Source organism: Scyliorhinus canicula, chromosome 5 (genome assembly GCF_902713615.1).
Source record: "Scyliorhinus canicula chromosome 5, sScyCan1.1, whole genome shotgun sequence".
NCBI lineage: Eukaryota > Metazoa > Chordata > Chondrichthyes > Carcharhiniformes > Scyliorhinidae > Scyliorhinus > Scyliorhinus canicula.
The window spans coordinates 168,349,052-168,370,371 of record NC_052150.1 but is presented as its reverse complement, the minus strand read 5'-3'; the positions used below and the strand labels follow the sequence as shown (position 1 = coordinate 168,370,371).

Below are 21,320 nucleotides of genomic sequence, written 5' to 3'. Positions count from 1 at the left end.
ACCCTTAATGCCATGCATCTTTATCTTATGCAGAAATCTTTTGTGTGGCACCTTGTCAAAGGCTTTCTGGAAATCCAGATATACCACATCCATTGGCTCCCCATTATCTACCGCACTGGTAATGTCCTCAAAAAATTCCACAAAATTAGTTAGGCACGACCTGCCCTTTTATGAACCCATGCTACGTCTGCGCAATGGGACAATTTCCATCCAGATGCCTCGCTATTTCTTCCTTGATGATAGATTCCAGCATCTTCCCTACTACCGAAGTTAAGCTCACTGGCCTATAATTACCCCCATTCTGCCTACCTCCTTTTTTAAACAGTGGTGTCACATTTGCTAATTTGCAATCCGCTGGGACCACCCCAGAGTCTAGAGAATTTTGGTAAATTATCACTAGTGCATTTGCAATTTCCCTAGCCATCACTTTTAGCACTCTGGGATGCATTCCATCAGGGTCAGGAGACTTGTCTACCTTTAGCCCTATTAGCTTTCCCATCACTACCTCCTTAGTAATAACAATCATCTCAAGGTCCTCACCTGTCATAGCCTCATTTCTATCAGTCACTGGCATGTTATTTGTGTCTTCCACTGTGAAGACGGACCGAAAAAACCTTTTCAGTTCCTCGGCCATTTCCTCATCTCCCATTATTAAATCTCCCTTCTCATCCTCGAAAGGACCAATATTTACCGTAGCCACTCTTTTTTGTTTTATATATTTGTAGAAACTTTTACTATCTTTTTATATTCTGAGCAAGTTTTCTCTCCTAATCTATCTTACTCTTCTTTACAGCTTTTTTAGTAGCTTTCTGTTGCCCCCTAAAGATTTCCCAGTCCTCTAGTCTCCCACTAATCTTTGCCACTATGTATGCTTTTTCCCTTCAATTTGATACTCTCCCTTATTTCCTTAGATATCCACGGTTGATTTTCCCTCTTTCTACTGTCCTTCCTTTTTGTTGGTATAAACCTTTGCTGAGCATTGTGAAAAATTTCTTGGAAGGTTCTCCACTGTTCCTCAACTGTTTCACCATAAAGTCTTTGCTCCCAGTCTACCTTAGCAAGCTCTTCTCTCATCCCATTGTAATCTCCTTTGTTTAAGCACAAAACACTAGTGTTTGATTTTACCTTCTCACCCTCCATCTGTATTTAAAATTCCACCATATTGTGATCGCACCTTCCGAGAGGATCCCTAACTATGAGATCATTAATCAATCCTGTCTCATTACACAGGACCAGATCTCGGACCGCTTGTTCCCTCGTAGTTTCCATTACATACTGTTCTAGGAAACTATCGTTTTAGAGTTACATTCAATAAACTCCTCCTCAAGGCTGCCTTGACTGACCTGGTTAAACCAATCGACATGTAGATTAAAATCCCCCATGATAACTGCTGTACCATTTCTACATTTGGAAAGGATTAGTTGATATCAGATAGAAATGCTGCAATGGCCAAATTATTTGCAGATTATGGAGAGGAAAAACCCTGCTTCTGATTGCTCTCCATTGAACTGTGATGGTAAATGCTGGAGAAAACAGGTTTTGGTCTCAACTAAAAAGTCTGCTAACATTTACTGTTGAGACGAACATGGAGCAGAAAACCCCAACCCTAATTTATCCTGTTATTTCTTAATTTTAAACTAGACTTTTCTGCTGTACGCAGACAATTAAGATGGTTGACCCCCTGTCTGGAGATTAACATCAGCGGTCTCCAGAACAAAATAATTCTCTCTCAGTTTTGGGAATGTTATACCGTATTATTTCTAAGTAGCCTTCAACAGACCGCCTGAGACTACACACAATTTCAAAATGAGCTACAGGAATGCCATTTACATATAATTAGCCAACCTCACGAGTCCAGCAGTGTTTTGAGACATTGGCTTCCCAATCATCATAGCCTCGACACAAATTGCAACAACTTTCAACCCATAATGGCCGAGTCCTGAAAATAAAGCCAAATTCCAGTCACTTGTTAAACATCCGTTGTTGAAATCACTGTGGAGAAGGAAGGTCACATGCTCTGCCCTTTTGAGCAGTTTAATATTACCTTTGAGCTGTGCAACCGTTCTGCTGTTTAAAATCGAACTGCCAGATACAAACAAGCAAGCTCTGTTCAGGTTAAACCACTGACTCAGCTAACCTGACACTACTGGAAGATTTAATTTCATCGTCTGTAGAACTGATGCAATCTCTAAGTGCCAACTTCATCTTGTTATATTAATGAAACGAATATCGCTTATTGTCACAAGTAGGCTTCAAATGAAGTTACTGTGAAAAGCCCTTAGTCGTCACATTCCGGCGCCTGTTCAGGGAGGCTGGTACGGGAAAGCGAATTTCACACTAGCCTTTGCTAACCGAACTTGAAATCCCTACTTCACTTTGAGACTCTGCAGCTGACATTTTTCTGTGGTCCTTGTATTGTAAACATCCTTTCTTCTATCCCTCCCATTGCTGTGTGAATGCGAGGTGGGAAGTTGCAAACACTCCTTCTCACAGGTTTTGGATGTGTACTATTAACTAACCTGATGAGTTAATCCTAATTCGAGTTTGCTGTGGGACTGAGAGTAAAATTGGATCACTAAAAACTAAAGGGTTGGGAAAATATGCCATCACTTATTCTTAAAAAACAAACTAATTCAAAATGGCTTCTGTTTATGGACAGGTGGTAAGAGAGAAACAGTGCTGTTTGAACCCACCCCTTCCGGTTCATAATTATGGGTAGAATAGTCTCTTGGTAAGATAGTGAAGGACTTCAAAACCCATGGGGAATCATAGTCAAAAATCAATTTTTGTGTCCGGTCGAGGATGGGAAAAAAATTACAGGGAGGAAGAAGGGTGGGGTATAAAAGTGGCACATTTTAACCTACTCACTGCTATCAAGATGAATTTTAAGTTTAATGTTTTTATAATATTGTTAATAACTGTTAGTTTTCCTACTTCCTCCACTCTATTCAGATATTCCCGAGATGTTAATTGCCCACTCTATTATACAAGCCATCGGTGTATGTTTCTTAATATTTGATTTTGTTTGTTTTTATTCAATTATATGTACTAATTTCTTCCTTCCTTTGGAATTTCGATAATGCTGAAAAATATTTGTTCGTTAGCTAGGCATACCAAACTCAAGACTACGATATTTTCTCCTCGCAAAGCTCCAACCTGATACTTTCTGTTTCCGAACTTCTCATCAGGTAGGTTTTAATTTGGGTCTTTCATGAGCGTTTGTTAACAGGACAGTGAAACGTACCTCATCCCAAAATCGTGCAATTTATTCCAGAGAATTAGTTTTCAATAATTTTCTTGATAAGGTAGCAATTATATGATAGGATAAAATATATCCTTCTTTGTTGTAAACTTCTTTTTCCTGAGAATTTTAAAATTATCTCTGTGTAGACTATTTATATAACCTCCAAGCATATATTTATGTATCATTTTGAATAGTTTAATTGACAGCATGATTGACTTTTGCTGGGAGTCTGATTATTCTCTCGGGAATAGGAATTCTTCAAAGCTTGAGTGTCGTTTGACATCATCACCAATTTCTGCTGTGCTTTTATGCACTGTAATCTTATGCAACGGCCAAACTATGAGGAATATTTGATTATTTAGTATAATCTATAATCTTTTATTATTGTCACAAGTAGGCTTACATTAACACTGCAATGAAGTTACTTTGAAAATCCCCTAGTCGCCGCACTCCATCGCTTGTTCGGGTACGCTGAGGGAGAATTCAGGATGTCCAATTCTCCTTTCAGCATGTCTTTCGGGACTTATAGAGGTGGCATGGTAGCACAGTGGTTAGCACTGTTGCTCCACAGCACCAGGGACCCAGGTTCGATACTCACTTTGGGTCGTTGTCTTGTGCGGAGTCTGCACATTCTCCCATGGGTGTCCTCCGGGTGCTCCAATTTCCTCCCACAAGTCCCAAAAGATGTGCTTGTTAGGTGAATTGGACATTTTGCATTCTCTCTCAGTGTACCTGAACAGGCGCTGTAGTGTGACGACTAGGGGACTTTCACAGTAACTTCATTGCAGTGTTAATGTAAGCCTACTTGTGACACTAATAAAGATTATTATTTTAGATATGGTGGTCTACTTACTTGTTGAATGAACTCCATGTGCAAAGCTCTTTCTTTACCTAACCCTGATTTTATTTTCACTTAGAAGAAATTTGTAAATGCTTTGAATTGCTGCAATGTTTGATATTTCAATGCAATCTTGTTTCCCCCTGGCAAAGTCCCAAGGATTCTGCCCTGAAGAAAGTACTACAAAGCAATTTGGGAAAGATCACATGAACAAGCATCACTTCTTAAAGCAAGGAATACAAACTGGTTATTCATGAATAACTGGTTATTCTCGAACTTGCCCCTCATCTGAGGTGTAGTGACCCCCAGGTTAAACCACCACCAGTCAGCTCTCCTTCTCTAAGGGGAAAGCAGCCTGTGGTCATCTGGGACTATGGTGATTTTACTTTTAATACAAGCTGCTATTCATGATTTAAATCTTAGTTGTTAACAGAGGTTGAACTTCTTTTAAATAATCTGTGGAGGCACAATAAAATATGAATTAACAAAAACCTAGACCATATACTTATTTTGTTCCAAGCCTCTTTGTTGATAAATAATTTTTAAGATCATTTGATTTTGAATAATTCAAGAAAATTTAGCATTTTTAAAAGTTAAGTAATTATTTTTACATTTTCTGTTGCAAGTAGCTTTACAGTACTAACCAGTGGTGCTATACTAACATGTTTATCTATAATTTCAGATACTAAAACATTTCCCAGACCATGATGATGCAGATTTGAGATCAAGAGATGGTTCTAGTTTTAACCAGATGTTATCCACTGATGGTAACAAAAAGGAACAGAATAACTCTGAATATTGTGCTGAGAATGGTAAAAGCCAAGATGTGAATCTCCTTTACAAATTAGAGACATCGGAACACCAGAAACAGAAGCAAATCCAGGACAACAACTTGTCGATCCAAATGATCCAAGACTTTTTGGAGGAGGGTTTGCAGGATCCAAGCCTGTACTTCATACCCCCAAAGTCCTTACTGCGTTACGCTTTGATATTAGACATAGTTGGACAAACTTGTAGGAGATCAGTGTGTTTCACTAAAGGGTAGGCCACTTTTATTCAATCAAGACACTGATATTTTAGTGTTTAAAATTAAGTAGTCTTTTTACTCAGGAAACCTCCAAGACAAACTGTGAAATTAATATCCTTGAATGATACTTTCCTCATTGTACTGCTTTGGCTTAAACCCATGGAGATCATTTTACTATAGTTTACATTCTTGGCCAGTTTTGTTTCACACACAACTTCAAACAGTTTTGATAAAATAGCACAGTGGTTAGCACTGTTGCACCCACCAGGAACCCTGGTTCGATTCCCAGTTTAGGTCACTGTCTGTGTGGAGCCTGTACATTCTCCCCGTGACAGCATGGGTTTCCTCCGGATGCTCCGGTTTCCTCGCACAAGTCCCAAAAGACGTGCTTGTTAGGTGAATTGGACATTCTGAATTCTCCCTCAGTGTACCCGAACATGCGGCGTAGTGTTGCGACTAGGGTATTTTCACAGTAACTTCATTACAGTGTTAATTTAAGCCTACTTGTGACACTAATAAAGATTATTATTATTAAAGATTATTACAATAAGCTATTTTAACCAATTGAAAAGCAATGAAATTATAATTACTACTTGGTCTTGTGCGGTATTGCAGACTGAAAGTCAAGATCAAACTGAGTTTAGAAACAAGAAATTACTTGACTGGTCCAACAGATATAGTTGAGCTCTCCTTTTGATCTTTATCAATCTGTGCTTATTTTCATTACATTTATAAGGAAAACTGTCTCGCCAATTTGCCACGCTGTAATTATATCCTGAAACCTTATAGTTTTCATAAAGACTCCAAGGAAATGGTCTCCATCTGCTAAATTCAACCTACATTTCTGTTATCAGCTGATACTTAGTCCTGACCTTAATCGCAGTATGTTTTAACTGTTCAGAAAGTTATTATTATTTTTTCCCTAGATGTCGTTTTCTTGAAATTTATCCATTATGCCCTTGATGTGCACCATTATTGCCAAGATCCCCATCTTTTAAGAAAGGAAAAAGAAATAGAAGGGGAGTCTTTAAATCCTGCCAACTCCAGAAACATTGCTAACATACGTGATAGAGTTTTTCTCACCAAATTAGCTCATTTGGGGTTCTGTAATCAGTCAATTTTAGAAGATTTGACTTCTGTAAATGAAAATCTTCACTTGATTACTCACCAACTTTAGAATTCCCTCTGATGTCTTGTCTCTGAAGAGGTTTCTACCAGTTACTAAACTACCCGTTTTAGGCTTCTGGGAATTTGCCCAACTTTTCTTTGTGGAGGTGCAGAAGAGGCTAGAATTGGAGGAATTCAGTGTTTACGGAAGGTTTTCATGGTTGGATAAGGTTACAGAGATAGGGAATGACAGGGTCGTGGAGAAATTTGAAGATAAGGATGAGAATTTAAAATCCAACATGTTGCTGGATCAGGAGCCAGTAGTAAGTGATTAGGACATAATGCATTATGAATTTGATAGCAGAGTTTTAGACGAGTCTATGGAGGTAAAGATGGGATGCTGGCCAGATCATTCCTATTATCTGAACAGTCTGTAAAATAAATATCATCTCTTAATGCCCCAGTGATACTCAGGGTCTAGCTCATATTAAACTTTCCATCAAATTCGCAAACTGACTTCTGCTGTAAGTCGAGGACGAGGCAAGTGAATGTACTATTGCTAAGTTTTCCGATGATATGATAATAGGTGGGAAGGCAAGTGGTGAGAATTACTCAGAGTCTACCAAGGGATGTAGACAAGTTACGTGACTGGGCAAAAAGTTGACACTTGGAACATAATGTAGGAAAATGTGAAGTTATGTATTTTGGTAGGAAGGAGAAAGGAGCTGAATATTATTTAAATAGAGAAAGACTGCAGAAAGCTACAGTACAGAGGGATGTGTGGGTCCTTTCTAATCTTTATAATAATCGTTATTGTTACAAGTAGGCTTACATTAACGCTGCAGTGAAGTTACTGTGCAAAGCCCCTAGTCGCCACATTCTCACGCTTGTTCTGGTCCTCTTGCATAAATTACAAAAAGCTAGCATGTATGTTCCGCAGGTAATAGGGAAGGCAAAGGAAATGTTGACCTTTATTTCAAAGGCCATGCGTACAGAATCATAGAATTTACAGTGCGGAAGGAGGCCGTTTGGCCCATCGAGTCTGCACCGGCTCTTGGCAAGAGCACACCACTCAAGTACACACCTCCTCCACCCTATCCCCTTATCTCAGTAACGCCAATTAACCTTTTTGGACACTAAGGGCAATTTAGCATAGCATCTAACCTGCACATCTTTGGATTGTGGGAGGAAACCAGAGCACCCGGAGGAAACCCACGCAGTCACAGGGAGAACGTGCAGACTCTACACAGACAGTGACCCAAGCCGGGAATTGAACCTGGGACCCTGGAGCTGTGAAGCAACTGTGCTAACCACTATGCTACCGTGCTGTCCCCAAAATTAGGGAAGTCTTGCTAAAACTATACAAGGCGCTAGTTAGACCACACCTGGAATGTTGTAAACTGTTTTGGACCCCTTATCTCAGAAAAGTTATACTGACTTTGGAGGCATTCCGGAGAAGGTTCACTAGGTTGATCCCAGGTATGGAGGGATTTTTTTATGAGGAGAGAGTGAGTAGGTTGGGTCTGAACTCATTGGAGTTCAGAAGAATGAGAGGCGACCTTATTGAGACATATAGGATAAGTGGTGGCCCATTTAAGAAAAAGATGAGGAAGAATTTCATATTTGAGGTGAGTAAATCTGTGGAATTGTTTACCACAGAGGGCTGGAAAGGCTGGGACGGAAATTAGTCTTATGAGAATAAGGGGGTGAAAGTGGAGTTAAAGATTATCACGTCAGATCAGCCAAGATCTCATTAAATGGTTAAGCAGACTCGATGGGCAGAATGGCCGATTTCTGTTCCAACATCTTATGGCCTGTAATGATGGATACTAACCACACGTTACCCTGTCCTGAATAATGAGTGAGGCTTAACAGGTGGTTCATAATATTATGGATTTGGTTGAATGTTTGAAGTTTGGAAAGACTTGATTTTTAATATATTTCGACATTATGCTATATCATAAACAACAACAATGACATTTCCAGGCACTTATATTTTACAGTCAAGTGCTAGCTTTGTGTAAGCTCACCACTCTTTGTTGCAATAATTAATTGGTTCTGCATTCCAATAAAGGTATGGCCATTATGTTGAAGGTACGGGTTCAGTGTTGAAAACTGCATCAGATGTGGAGGTATGTTAATCTTTGGAGCTTACAATGGTAATTGATTGTTTTAAACGGCAAAAGGAACCTCTTATTGATTTGCTAGAGCATGTGTAATGTGGTTGTTGAGATGCAGTACATTCGCTTCCTTCCTCCAAGTCATAATAGAAATTGTAAACAGTCTCAACACTAATCCCTGTGGAACCCCACTGGTTACAGGTCCCTAACCTGTAAATGAACCCCTGTTCCCCACTAGCTATTTCCTGCCCATTAGCCAACTCTCCATCCATGCCAATGCAACACTTCCAACACCATGGGCTCTTATGATTTAATCTTTTGTGAGGTACCTTGTCAGACACCTTCTGGAAGTCCAAATACAACACATCTACTGGTTCCCTTCCATCCACCCTGGTTGAGACTTCCTTGAAAAGCTCTAATAAATTAGTCAGACAGTATTTCCCTTTCATGAAGCCATGCTGACTCTGCTTGATTAGATTATGATTTTCCAAATGTATTGCTATTACTCCCTCAATAATTGATTCCAACATTTTCCCAATAGATGTTAGGCTAATCGGCCTATAGTTACCCGCTTTTTACGTCCCTCCCTTTTTTAATAGGGGTGTCACATTGGCAGTTTTCCAATCCTCCAGTAAGTCTCCAGAATCCAAGGATTTTTGGAAAATTTGAACTAATGTGCCCACTACCTCTGTAGCTATTTCTTTTTTTTAATAAACAATTTAATTGAGGTAGTTTTTGGCTTTATAAACAGTTACAGACATCATCAGAAAGAAAGCAAAAAAGGCAAAAATGTGCAAACATCCACGTACTTTCAATACTTCCATCGTAACATATTGCACAAGCCCGCTCCCCTCCCACCGGTACTACCCGCCATATTTTCCCTCCTACTCTACTGTACCCCCCTCCCCCCCCACCCACCCCCCTGCTGACGCTCACTCTCCCGCAAAGAAGTCAATAAATGGTTGCCACCTCCGGGTGAACCCCTGCACAGATCCCCTCAAGGCGAACTTAATTTTTTCCATCCCCAGGAAACTCGACATGTCCGCAAGCCACCACTCAGTCTTCGGGGGCTTTGAGTCCCTCCACGCCAATAATATTCGTCGCCGGGCTATCAGGGAAGCAAAGGCCAACACATCGGCCTCTTTCTTCCCCTGGACGCCCGGGTCTTCCGAAACCCCAAAAATTGCCACCCCTGGACTCATCACCACCCCTGTTTTTAGCACCTGGGACATGACCCCCGCAATCCCTCCCAGTACCCCCTCAGCTTAGGGCATGCCCAAAACATGTGAACATGGTTCGCTGGTCCTCCTGCGCACCTAGCGCATTTGTCCTCTATCCCGAAAAATTTGCTCATCCGAGCCACCGTCATATGTGCCCGGTGAACGACCTTAAATTGGATCAGCCCGAGCCGAGCACATGTCGCAGTCGAATTTACCCTACTCAGGGCCTCTGCCCACAGCCCATCCTCCATTTCCCCGCCTAACTCCTCCTTCCATTTAAGTTTCCGTTCCTCTGTCTGGGACCCTTCCTCCCTCATGAGCACCTTATATATACCCGAGACTCTGCCCTCCCCTTCTTCCCTCCTAGAGACTATTCTGTCGAGGATCCCCATTGGCGGGAGGCGCGGGAAAGATGGGACCTGTCTACGAACAAAGTCCCGCAACTGTAGGTATCTAAAATCATTTCCCCTTACCAACCCAAATTTCTCCTCCAAGCTCCTCAAACTCGCGAAGCTCCCTTCCAGGAACATATCACCCACCCTTCCCGCCCCTGCTCGCCGCCATACTCTGAACCCCCCATCCATACTGCCGGTGGCAAACCGATGGTTGTCGCAGATTGGCGCCCAGACAGATGCCCCCATCTCCCCCACATGCCTCCTCCACTGGCCCCATATCCGCAGGGTCGCCACCACTACCGGGCTGGTGGTGTACTTGGCCGGCGGCAGCGGGAGAGGAGCCGTGACCAGGGCTTCCAAGCTGGAGCCCCTGCACGAAGCCGCCTCCACCCGCTCCCAAATAGACCCCGTACCCACCATCCACTTCCTTATCATAGCGATATTGGTCGCCCAGTAATAATTGACCAGACTCGGCAAAGCCAGCCCTCCCTCGCTGCGGTTCCTCTCCAACATCGCCTTCTTCACCCGCGGGGATTTTCCCGCCCAGACAAAGCTCATGATCAGCCCGTTAACTCTTTTGAAGAAGGACTGTGGGATAAAGATCGGAAGGCACTGAAAAATAAACAAAAATCGAGGGAGGATTGTCATCTTTACAGTCTGCACCCTCCCTGCTAGCGACAGCGGGAGTGCTCTGTAGCTATTTCTTTTAGGATTCTAGGATGCAAGTCATCAGGGCCAGGGGACTTATCTCCCTTTAACCCGATTAGTTGTCTAATGCTACTTCTCTAGAGATGGTGATGGTATTGAATTCATTCCCCAGTATTCTTTAGTATAAATTAGTTTAAAGTTAGTTTCACCATAAAAACCTGATACAAATTATTTGTTTAACTCCTCTGCCATGTCCTTATTTCTCATACTATCGCCCTGGTTTAGCACAGTGGGCTAAACAGCTGGCTTGTAATGCAGAACAAGGCAGCGGATTCAATTCCCGTACCGGCCTCTCTGAACAGGCGCCGGAATGTGACGACTAGGGACTTTTCACAGTAACTTTATTGAAGCCTACTTGTGACAATAAGTGATTTATTTTTTTTAGATTCATTTTCTAAGGGGCCTATTTCTCTTTGACCTATCTCTTCCCTTTTAAAGTTTTGAAGACGCTCTTATCAACTTTTATATACGCAACATCGAGGGCCGAAGGGCCCGTACTGCGCTGTAGTGTTCTATGTTCTATAGTGTAGGTCAGATAGGCTTCAGATGGTTTCACAGGTCGGCGCAACATCGAGGGCCGAAGGGCCCGTACTGCGCTGTAGTGTTCTATGTTCTATGTTCTATTAGCTTGCCCTCTTAGTTTATTTTCTCTCTCTACTATCTTTTTAGTCCTCCTTTGTTAAATTCTAAATTTCTCCCAGTCTTCAGGGCTATCACTGACTTTTGGCTCCTTATGTGCTCTTTATTTCAACTTAATACTCTCCTTAACTTCCTTGGTTAACTATCCCTCTCTTAGAATCTTTCCTCCTTACTGGGATATATTTTTGCTGAGAGTCATGAATTACCATCTTAAATGTCTGTCACTGCTTGTTTACAGTCTTTCCCGTTAATCTATTCGTCCAGTCCACTTTAATTAACTCTATCCTCATTTCATTGTAATTCCCTTTATTTAAGTTAAATACAATTGTTACTTAAGGAGAGTATTAAGTTGAAATAAAAAGCACATAAGGAGCCAAAAGTCAGTGATCGCACTTTAGTTAACTGGACTTTAAAAAATTCCCACATATCAAATGTGGATTTAGTATCAAACAGCTGCTCCCAATCCATATTCTCCAGCTCTTACCGAATTCTGTTGTAGTTAGCTTTCCACCAATTTAGCACCCTCACTCGAGGACTACTCTTGTCCTTATCCATGAGTATTCGAAAACTTACAGAATTATGATCTCTATTCCCAAAATGTTCCCCTACTGAAACTTTGGTCACCTGGCCGGGCTCATTCCCAATATTAGATTCAGTAAAGCCCCCTACCTGGTTGGACTATCAATATACTGTTTCAAAAAACTCTCTTGGACACACCTAACAAATTGCTCTCCATCCAAACCTCTGGCTCTAAGGGAGTCCCAGTCAATATGGGGGAAATTAAAATCACCCACCCCAACAATTCTGCTATTTTCACATCTGCTATCTTCAAATCTCTATGAATTAGTTGCCGGAGCTACCCTTTCCAACTTGATTAACCGATCTACATGAAGATTAATGTTGCCCGTAATTATTGCTCTAATCTTTTTACATGCTCTTATTATTTATCGATTTATGAGTGTGCTGGAGTGGTATTTAAATATGATACTGGGGCCTTTGAACCTGTCAGCTGAGGGTGGGTGAGTGAATAATTTGGAAGGGAACTCACCTGTGCACAATTAATGAGGTTCCAAATGCAGAGTCTGGTGTGGGATCAGACACCATCAGAACTGCCTGCCACCATGCTAAGTCCCAAAATAGGGGAATTGCGCCCTTAGTTTCTGATAGTAATGCGATTGTGTGCGCAATACCACAAGCCTGCAACCTTTGGACTTAAGAGTGCTAAGATGGGCGGCATACCATGGGGACATAATCAGGATGGGGCATCAGCAATTGGAATAAGAGTATTTGAGGAAATTGACAGTTTAAGAGGTATTATGATGCATGTAGGTGAAAGACTAGGCATTAAGTATCAGAAATGTGCGGCACTTCACCAACACCGTTCTGTGGAATGATTTTTAAATGTCAGGAATATGTTGTGTAACTAGGTAGCCAATACTGAAGTTGTAATTATGAATTCATTCAGAGCTCGTTCAAGAATGTCACCATGCATGATGAATTTGGCTACCCTGAATACTACCCTGGATCTCAAACAAAATTCAACCATTATGCCTGAAGTTTTTTTAACCCTGGCCACCATCATCCATGTTCAGATACTCAAGTCAGTAATTGTAGTTCAGTGGCTTTCCTTTTGATCCAAATATTTCTGGCACTTCAATATGGTAAAGACAGGGGTAGCAGTGGCAAATTGTTTTGGTCCACTTTTGATCTGGAACCAGTCCACAATCGGATACCAGAGACGAGAACGTTGCACAAGGCAAAGAATCCAGCTACACAATTCAACTTTTTCTCTGATCTACACCCCCTACAAGTGTAACTCTTCAGTAGGAATGTCCAGTTGTTGAGTTCATGCTTGTGTGTTAAAATATACTTCAGTAATGTTTGTCAGACATTTCCTTTGATGGCTTTCAGGTTTATGGTCTATTAAGCAACTCTTGATTTCAAGAAACTCATTTCCCTTTCACTTAATTATTTTGTTTCATTTTATAACAGCTTTCCGAGGTCTTCCAGTCATTTCAGGCATTATCAGAGGATGAAAAGTTGAACCAGCTATCAAAATTAAAACTACGCTATTTCACTCCGAGAGAAATAGCAAATCTCCATGGATTTCCTTCAGAATTTAGTACGTGCATAATGATGTGTTCTAGAATATTGTTGTTTTATCACCATTATTATTGTTTATGTGCCTCTGCACACTACACACCTATGAAGCCAGAAAGGCACTTGGGCATCTGCTTCCTGCCTTACCCTTGAGGCAGCAGAGCCAGTTACTGGAGTGCACACAACTGTAATTCAAGCATTGATGTTCTTCAACCTTTCTGCGGTTAACACTCCACATGCTTCCTCACTACAACAGAATAATAATGATATGGCACTGGAGAAGGAGGAAATTGTTCCGCTGTGATCAGTGTCCTGGTGAATTGACTATTATTGCAGTAGACAGGGCTTTAAACCAATTAAAAGCAAAATTCTGCAGATACTATAAATCTGAAATAAAAGTAGAAAATGCTGGAAAAACCCAGCAGGTCTTGCAGCATCTGGGGAGAGAGAAACAGAGTTAATGTTTTGAGTCTGCATAGCTCTTCTTCAGAGCTAAAGAGAGGGAGAAATGTGATGGAATATATACAGTCTAAGAGACGGTGGGGCAAAATTAGGTCAGTGATAGGGTGCAGCCCATAGAGTTTGCAACAAAGATGTGTAGGTCACACGACAGAAGAAGTGCTAATAGCAGTGTGAAGTACTGTGGAAGGTATAGATAGTGGCATTGAAGTAAAATAGCAGAATATGTTAATAGGAAAACAAAGGTCAGTGTCTGTGAAAGTGAAACTTAAGAACAACTGATAGATGGTCGAGTGGCGAAGGGGGATTGTGTTGGGACAGAAAAAAAAATTGTGATTTTTAAAAAAGGGGTCGAGATGGAGGAGAAAGGTCACAGTCTAAAGTTGTTAAACTCCGTGTTGGAGTTCCAAGGACTGTATCATATCTAATCGGAAGATGAGGTGCTGCTACTCTGGTTTGCGTTAGGCTTCACTGGAGCATAGCAACAGGCCAAGGATGGACATGTGGGTATGAGAGCAAGATGTTGAGTTGAAATGAGGTGCAACAGGATGGTTGGGGTCATGCTTGTGGACTGAGCAAAGGTATTCCGCAAAGCAGTCGCCCAGCGTACGTTTAGTCTCCCCAGTGTAGAGGAGACCGCATTGAGAACAGCGAATACAGTAAGCAAAATTGAAGGAGATGCAAGTGAAATGTTATTTCACCTGAAAGGAGTGTTTGGGTCCTTGAATAGTGGTATGGAAGGAGGTAAAGGACAAGTGATACACCTCCCGGGGATTGCAAAGGAAGGTGCCGGTGGATGGCGATGAGGAGTTGGCGGAGTGGATAGGTGTATCGGAGGGAGAGTTCCCTGTGGAATACTGATGTGGGGGGGTGGTGGTGGGGAATAGATGTGTTTTGTGGTGGCATCATGCTAGAGTTGGCAGAAATGGATGATGGGGTGAAAAATGAGGTCCACCATGGTTCTTGGAGGGAAGGAAAGGAGTGAGGGTCAGAGGCGTGGGATATGGGTTGGACCTACTTGTTTGTGGCCTGAGCTCCACTTTCTAGGCTGCCACCTCATAATCCTTGACTCCCTTGCAGTTCAAAAAATCCATCCAACTCAACCTTGAATATATTCAATGAGAATTCCAAAGGCCAACAGCACCATTAGAGAAGAAATTCTTCCTCATCTCTGTCTTAAACTGTGCCACCTAGTTCAAGATTCCTCCGTGAAGAGTAATTCTCTGTCAGCATTGACTTGTCAAGCTGCCTGAGAATCATATGTTTCAATAAGGTCACCTCTCATTCTTCTAAACTCAATGAGCACAGGCCCAACCTGCCCACCATTTCCTCAAGATAACACCTTCAATCCAGGAATCACTCTAGTGAAATGTCTCTGAATTGTTCCAGTATTATTTTGATAGTCACATATCTTATGTTTACTTATGGTTAAAATTATATTTTGATTATCCTTGCAGGTTTTCCTGAGAAAACTTCACTGAGACAAAGTTACCGCCTGCTAGGAAACAGCCTCAATATCCATGTGGTAGCCAAGCTCATTCGGTTGATGGTTGAGTGATGTTGAAAACCCATCATTTTTATGACTTACTGTATGGAAATATGTACCTCTGGAAATGTTTATTTTACTAAATAAATATATGACTAACAATGTGTGAATATATGTTGCATGATCATACTTCTCAGAATTTACCATTTTGATATTATTGATATCTTGAAATGGTTATCTCATATATTGCCTTTCTGTGATTTCTTAACCGGTACTGTCTTCAGTTCAAGCTGAATTTCGCTTTTTCGTTTGGTTTTGTGACATTAAGCATCCTCAGGGCACTGTGGGTGTACTTACGCCATCAGATGGATTGCAGTGGTTCAAGAAGGTGGCTCGCCACCACCTTTTCAAGGGCAATAAGGGATGAGCAACAAATTCTGGCCTTGCCTGTGACACTCCCATCCCATGAAAGAATGAAATAAAATGTAATGCAAACAAATTTAAAATAATTCTTAGATGTATATTTTAGACGTTTTCTGTAACAGATTATGAAACTGTAAGACATTTACAGATTGATGTCAGAAACTAAATGTATCTTAAGAGAATAAAATAAAAGATTTTATACATAGTTGCTTTGTTTTTATCAAGGCTCTTTATAGAACCATAAAATCCCTACAGTGCAGAAGAAGGCCATTCGGCCCATCAAGTCTGCACCGACCTTTCGAAAGATCATCCTATCGTAGGCCCAGTTCTTCAGCTTATACCTGTAACCCCACCCAACCATTTGGACATTTAGGGGTAACCTAGCATGGCCAATTCACCTAGCCTGCACATCTTTGGACTATGGGAGGAAACCGGAGCACCCGGAGGAAACCCATGCACCAGGGTCCCAGGTTCAATTCTCGGCTTGGGTCACTGTCTGTGTGGAGTCTGCACGTTCTCCCCGTGTCTGCGTGGATTTCCTCCAGGTGCTCCGGTTTCCTCCCACAGTCCTAAGATGTTCAGGTTAGGTGGATTGGACATGCTAAATTGCCCTTCGTGTCCAAAAAGGTGGGGTTATTGGATTACGAGGATAGATAGAGTAGAGGTGTGGACTGAGTTCGGGTTCTCTTTCTAAGGGCCGGTGCAGACTCGATAGGCCAAATGGCCTCCTCCTGCACTGTAAATTCTCTGATTATCCCAAGTATACCATTATAACTACTCTATAGTTCTTACACCTCCGAGTAATTGCAAATTTGCTTTTCTACATATTTTCCACTAGTTGGTGGCCTTTAGAATGCACATAGTAATGTAATGGTGCCTAATAGGTTCTGTCCTTGACTGCTCCGGCAATATAATATTCTCCTTGATCAATGCGGCTACCCCTCCATTCCTTCCCTGTCCTTCCCGAACACCATTTGTCCAAGGATATGGTGCTCTTCCTTTTTTAACTAGGTGTCTGTGAGTATCACAACATCACATTCCTATGTGGTTGTCATGGCCGACAACTCACCAAGCTTATTGTTGTCTGTGCGCTTACATACATGCACTGTAATCCTATTTTAATGTATTTCTTCATGGTCTGACCCAACCTAATAACGACCCAATAGCTGTAGCAAACCGCACTGTGAGGACATTGATCCTTGTCCTGTTGCAGTTCAAGTCAAATGATATTTACAGATCCTGCCTCCTCCCAGATTTAGATGTCCCTGGAATCATGCAAAAGAAGCACAAACAATACTGTAGCCAATTTCTTAAAATCCCTCCAAAGTGGGCCATTGTTGAAATGAAATGAAATGAAAATCGCTTATTGTCACAAGTAGGTTTCAAATGAAGTTACTGTGAAAAGTCCCTAGTTGCCACATTCCGGCGCCTGTTCGGGGAGGCTGGTACGGGAATTGAACCGTGCTGCTGGCCTGCCTTGGTCTGCTTTCAAAGCCAGTGATTTAGCCCTGTGCTAAACCAGCCCCTTAGGCTGTCCGAATTGAAATTACTTTTGAGAAAATAAGCTGAGAGTACACCATGGCATTTCATCTGTATCTAATCTTGGTGCGTGTGTGTGTGACATGCAGTGTGGGATGTTGCTTTTAAATAGGGGTAAGTGTGTGAGAATAAATAACCTATTTTAAACTGAGAAAAGTTTGCTGCTGAATCATATACACTCGAAGAGTAAGAAAAGATCCTTGACCAGACCTCCAAGGTTTTGCTACAATCTGGTTAGGAACCTATAACATTTTTTAAAAAAGGACATAGTTTGAGATTCAGGCCACTTGCTTAGTGAATAAAACCACAAGACTCCACCGAATTTGAATAAATAAAAGTAAACTTTACTATACAAGACCAGAAAGTCTAAACCATTTACAATATATTATACTTTGACATACAGGGTTAATATAGGGCACATGTGAATTAACAGGCAAACTATGGTCAAACATACCACACAACAATGGCAAATGTGACCAAGATAGAGTCTATGGATTTCCCAACAATCCACCTAGATGTTAGTAATACTGTGAGTCAATCAATGCCGCTGAAACTCTGTCTCATGGGGGATTCCAGTATTCACCTTCGAAGATTTCAGCTTGGCATTCTCCAAAAGTCAATCCAATTTGGATAGCCTCAACAATGGCCCAGATTGGAGGTTTTCAAAAATGTTGGCTGCAGTATTGTTTGTGCAACTATGCATCTTTTGTACGATACCGCAACTTCTGAATAATTGGCAAACCTGCAGCAATACGTCTTTAAAGTGCTGCTGGTTTCAGTTGTATTAATGATTCCCCAGACTACATATGGGACAATAAGTGCTATTGTAAGAGATCAAGCTCATTGTTTATAAATGGGGTGTTGTCTCTCAATGTTCTCTGAACACATTCTCCAAGCGCACTTGACTATTTTACAATTTATTTCAATTGTATTTGTGTATATTTTTAATTGACCTCTTTGACCGGAAATATCTTTTCTATTGAGCTTTTGTTTATGTAGGAATGTGACCAAGAGTAATAAGAGTAAAAGCCTGGACAGCACGATGGCACAGGTTCAATTACAGCCTTGGGTGACAGCGTGGAGTTTGCACTTTCTCCCTGCGTCTGTGTGGGTTTCCTCCGGGTGCTCCAGTTTCCTCCCACAGTCCAAAGCTGTGCAGGTTAGGTGGATTGCTAAATTGCCATGCTAAATTACCCCTGAGTGTGCAAAAGGTTAGGTGGGGGCTTGACTCTAGGTAGGGTGCCCTTTCAGAGGGCTGGTGCAGACTCAATGGGTTGAATGGCCTCCTGCACTATATGATTCTATGAGAGATTATTGTACATTGTTGTGAAAATGCTTCACAGAGCAGTTGAAACAGAAACCGTTGCACCTTTCCAAGGAAAATGTTAGCTAAATATTTGAAGCAGCAGGGTTGTGGTACTTTGAGAAGAGATCAGGGACATGAAATTTGAAAAAATGAAAAAAAAATGAAAATCGCTTATTGTAGGCTTCAATGAAGTTACTGTGAAAAGCCCCTAGTCGCCACATTCCAGCGCCTGTCCGGTGAGGCTGGTACGGGAAGTGAAACGTGCTGCTGGCCTGCTTGGTCTGCTTTAAAAGCCAGTGATTTAGCCCAGTGAGCTAAACCAGCCCCATTGTTTTGCATTATTGTTATGAAGACATTTCTCATGCATGAAGAGCAGAACGGCTTCCATCTGTGCTGAAATGTCTGTGACTATATTGGTTTCAATAGTCTCGAAGCTGCAGGGAAGCCCCCCCAGCCTTCGATGTAAACAAGAGCTTCCCCACTGCTGGCTGAAATATTTCAAGGTCCAATGTTATGCCTATAATTCACCTACCCAACATTGTACATATAATTGACAACATGTTGTCGTCATCGTTTAGTCCTTGAAACCGGGATGATACCTGCCAGGCTTCATGATTTGTGTGTCCTCAGGTGATTCAGCAGCTGGATTCACCTGGCGCACGGGATTCACCTGGCGCACGGGACTCACCGGCCATGCCTGGGAGACCCCTCCAGGATGCCATTTAATACTGGTCCAAACATGTACCAGTTGCAATGGGACCTGGGGGGTCTTCTGGGCCATTGGAGACCCCCAGGTGGTCAGGGACAGGGCAGGGTGGCAACCTGACACTACCCAGGCACCTGGGTACTGCCAGCCTGGCACCCTGTGGTACCACGAGAAACACCCCACTAATGCCGTTCAGCGGATTTTAACTCCAGTTCGCTGAATCACGCCCCATATCTGTGGTTTCCCTGGGGCCGATGACCACATTGGGTCTCTGGAAGGACATCTTCACCAATTCAGTATCTTCCCCTAATACTGGTCCTCACATCCCAGGGAGGCAGATTGATTGCCACTCTCCTCGCAGCTTGTCTTCCCATCAACAGTGTTCCAGCTACACCCGGCATGAGGTGAGCATATTACGCTAATATGGGTGGATCTAGAGCAGTGTTTTTCAAACTTTTTTTTCCCAGGACCCAGTTTTACCATGTGGCTGACCTTCGGGACCTATGCCTGCCAACCTTTGCAACACACCCTTTTTGCTTACCTTTAATGTGACAGGGGAGCCTGCTTAGTCCTCACGATCTCACTCCAATCAGGTTCATAGGAGAGGGCAATGCGTTTATCAGGTGCAGAGTTCAGATAGTTCCTTTGTGCTGTCTTCACCTTTGTGAGGAAAGAGGTTTGAACCACTCGTGTGTAGGTCATTGTGATGGGCAACAGCAACAAAATGCTTGTTTTGCTCAGCACTGGACACTAGGAGATGCTACCCCAGAATACTGACAGCCTCATGGACTTGTGCCGTGTGCTGTCACATGTGAGGCACAGAAGTTCAGCTGTAAGTTAATAATTTATTCTGGGGTCTCAAACTCAAGAGGATGTTTCACCTTCACTTTAAAAATCTGAAACTTCTCTGGAAAGTAGCATCAAAAACTGTTGATCAGTGCAGCCAGATGCGACTGAATAAGGTTTGCCAGTCTATTGACAGATCCCTTACTAACATTGTTTTCTTCGATGTGTCGTAGCAGTGTGGGGAACATGTAATAGTTTCGGCTTTGTAGTCGCACTTGCCAAACTTTCAGTTGCTTTTGGAAAGCATCCATTTTTTCACTGTCAAAAGCAATCACCATCCTTCCCTTGCAACTTGAGGTTCAGTTAAATTGAAAAGATGTCTGCAAGGTAAGATATAGTTAGCATCCAACTCCCATTTGCTAATATTTCACTGTATATAACACAAATGTGCTTTTATCCTGATTTGCATTGGTACGCTTAACAAAGCTGTATCTCCAGAAATCATCTTTATCCTGCTTTGTCCCGACTTCTTTATGGGAAGTTCACCAAAGACCCTGGGGCTCTGTCTCTAGTTCACACCAAAACCGCTTTGTCCTGGGGGGATTCTCCTGTGCAGCTCTCTCCAGCAGATTCAGTTGTGAGATCCTGGCCTGTTTGTGTCTCTGGCCTTCTCTTCCTTACTCCAAAATGACCCATCTTCAGACACTCCTGTTGTTTGCTTGCTGGCAGCTACAAAATGGAGGAATCTCTCCTCCATGATTTCGTGCCCAAAGCACGGACATCCAGGGCGCATGAATGTCAGTGTACATGCTGGGTGCGTGACCTTTTTGCCGACACTTCTGGAGGGAAGATGCCATCGTTTCTAAAAATAAATTTGGTCCTGGGACAGCGCGCTGACATCAGGAGGAGGCGGTGTGCCCCACTGAGCTCCGTTTGAGGAGGCATGCATACGTGGAACTGTCGGCATCCTTGAAAGCTGGTCATGGCAATTGAGTGTTTCTCCCGCGATCGGGAACGCCGCGACCGATCACTCCTGACACCCACCTGTGACCCAACTGCAGATCGAAACCCTGACTTTGAAAAACCCTGATCGAGTGGGGTGAATGTCAATTAAAAACCTGTTTTCAAATCGTCAAAGTAGAAGAGGTGGCTGAATGAGACACAAAGGTGCACATCAGCGGATGTGAAGACAAACAGGTTGCAGTGCGACCGACACT

The 21,320-nt window shown here is 42.3% G+C and overlaps 1 protein-coding gene across 1 annotated transcript in view; it reads left to right on the top strand.

The window, feature by feature from the left end:
- trdmt1 (tRNA aspartic acid methyltransferase 1) overlaps positions 1-15,971 on the top strand; it is a 105,486-nt gene extending 89,515 nt beyond the window's left edge. The window contains exons 7-11 of the mRNA XM_038798029.1: positions 3,105-3,188; positions 4,765-5,123; positions 8,291-8,348; positions 13,291-13,420; positions 15,315-15,971. Coding sequence (XP_038653957.1) covers positions 3,105-3,188; positions 4,765-5,123; positions 8,291-8,348; positions 13,291-13,420; positions 15,315-15,415 — 732 coding nt within the window. The 3' untranslated portion in view covers positions 15,416-15,971. The remainder of the gene's footprint in view (positions 1-3,104; positions 3,189-4,764; positions 5,124-8,290; positions 8,349-13,290; positions 13,421-15,314) is intronic.
- The last annotated feature ends 5,349 nt before the right edge of the window (positions 15,972-21,320 follow it).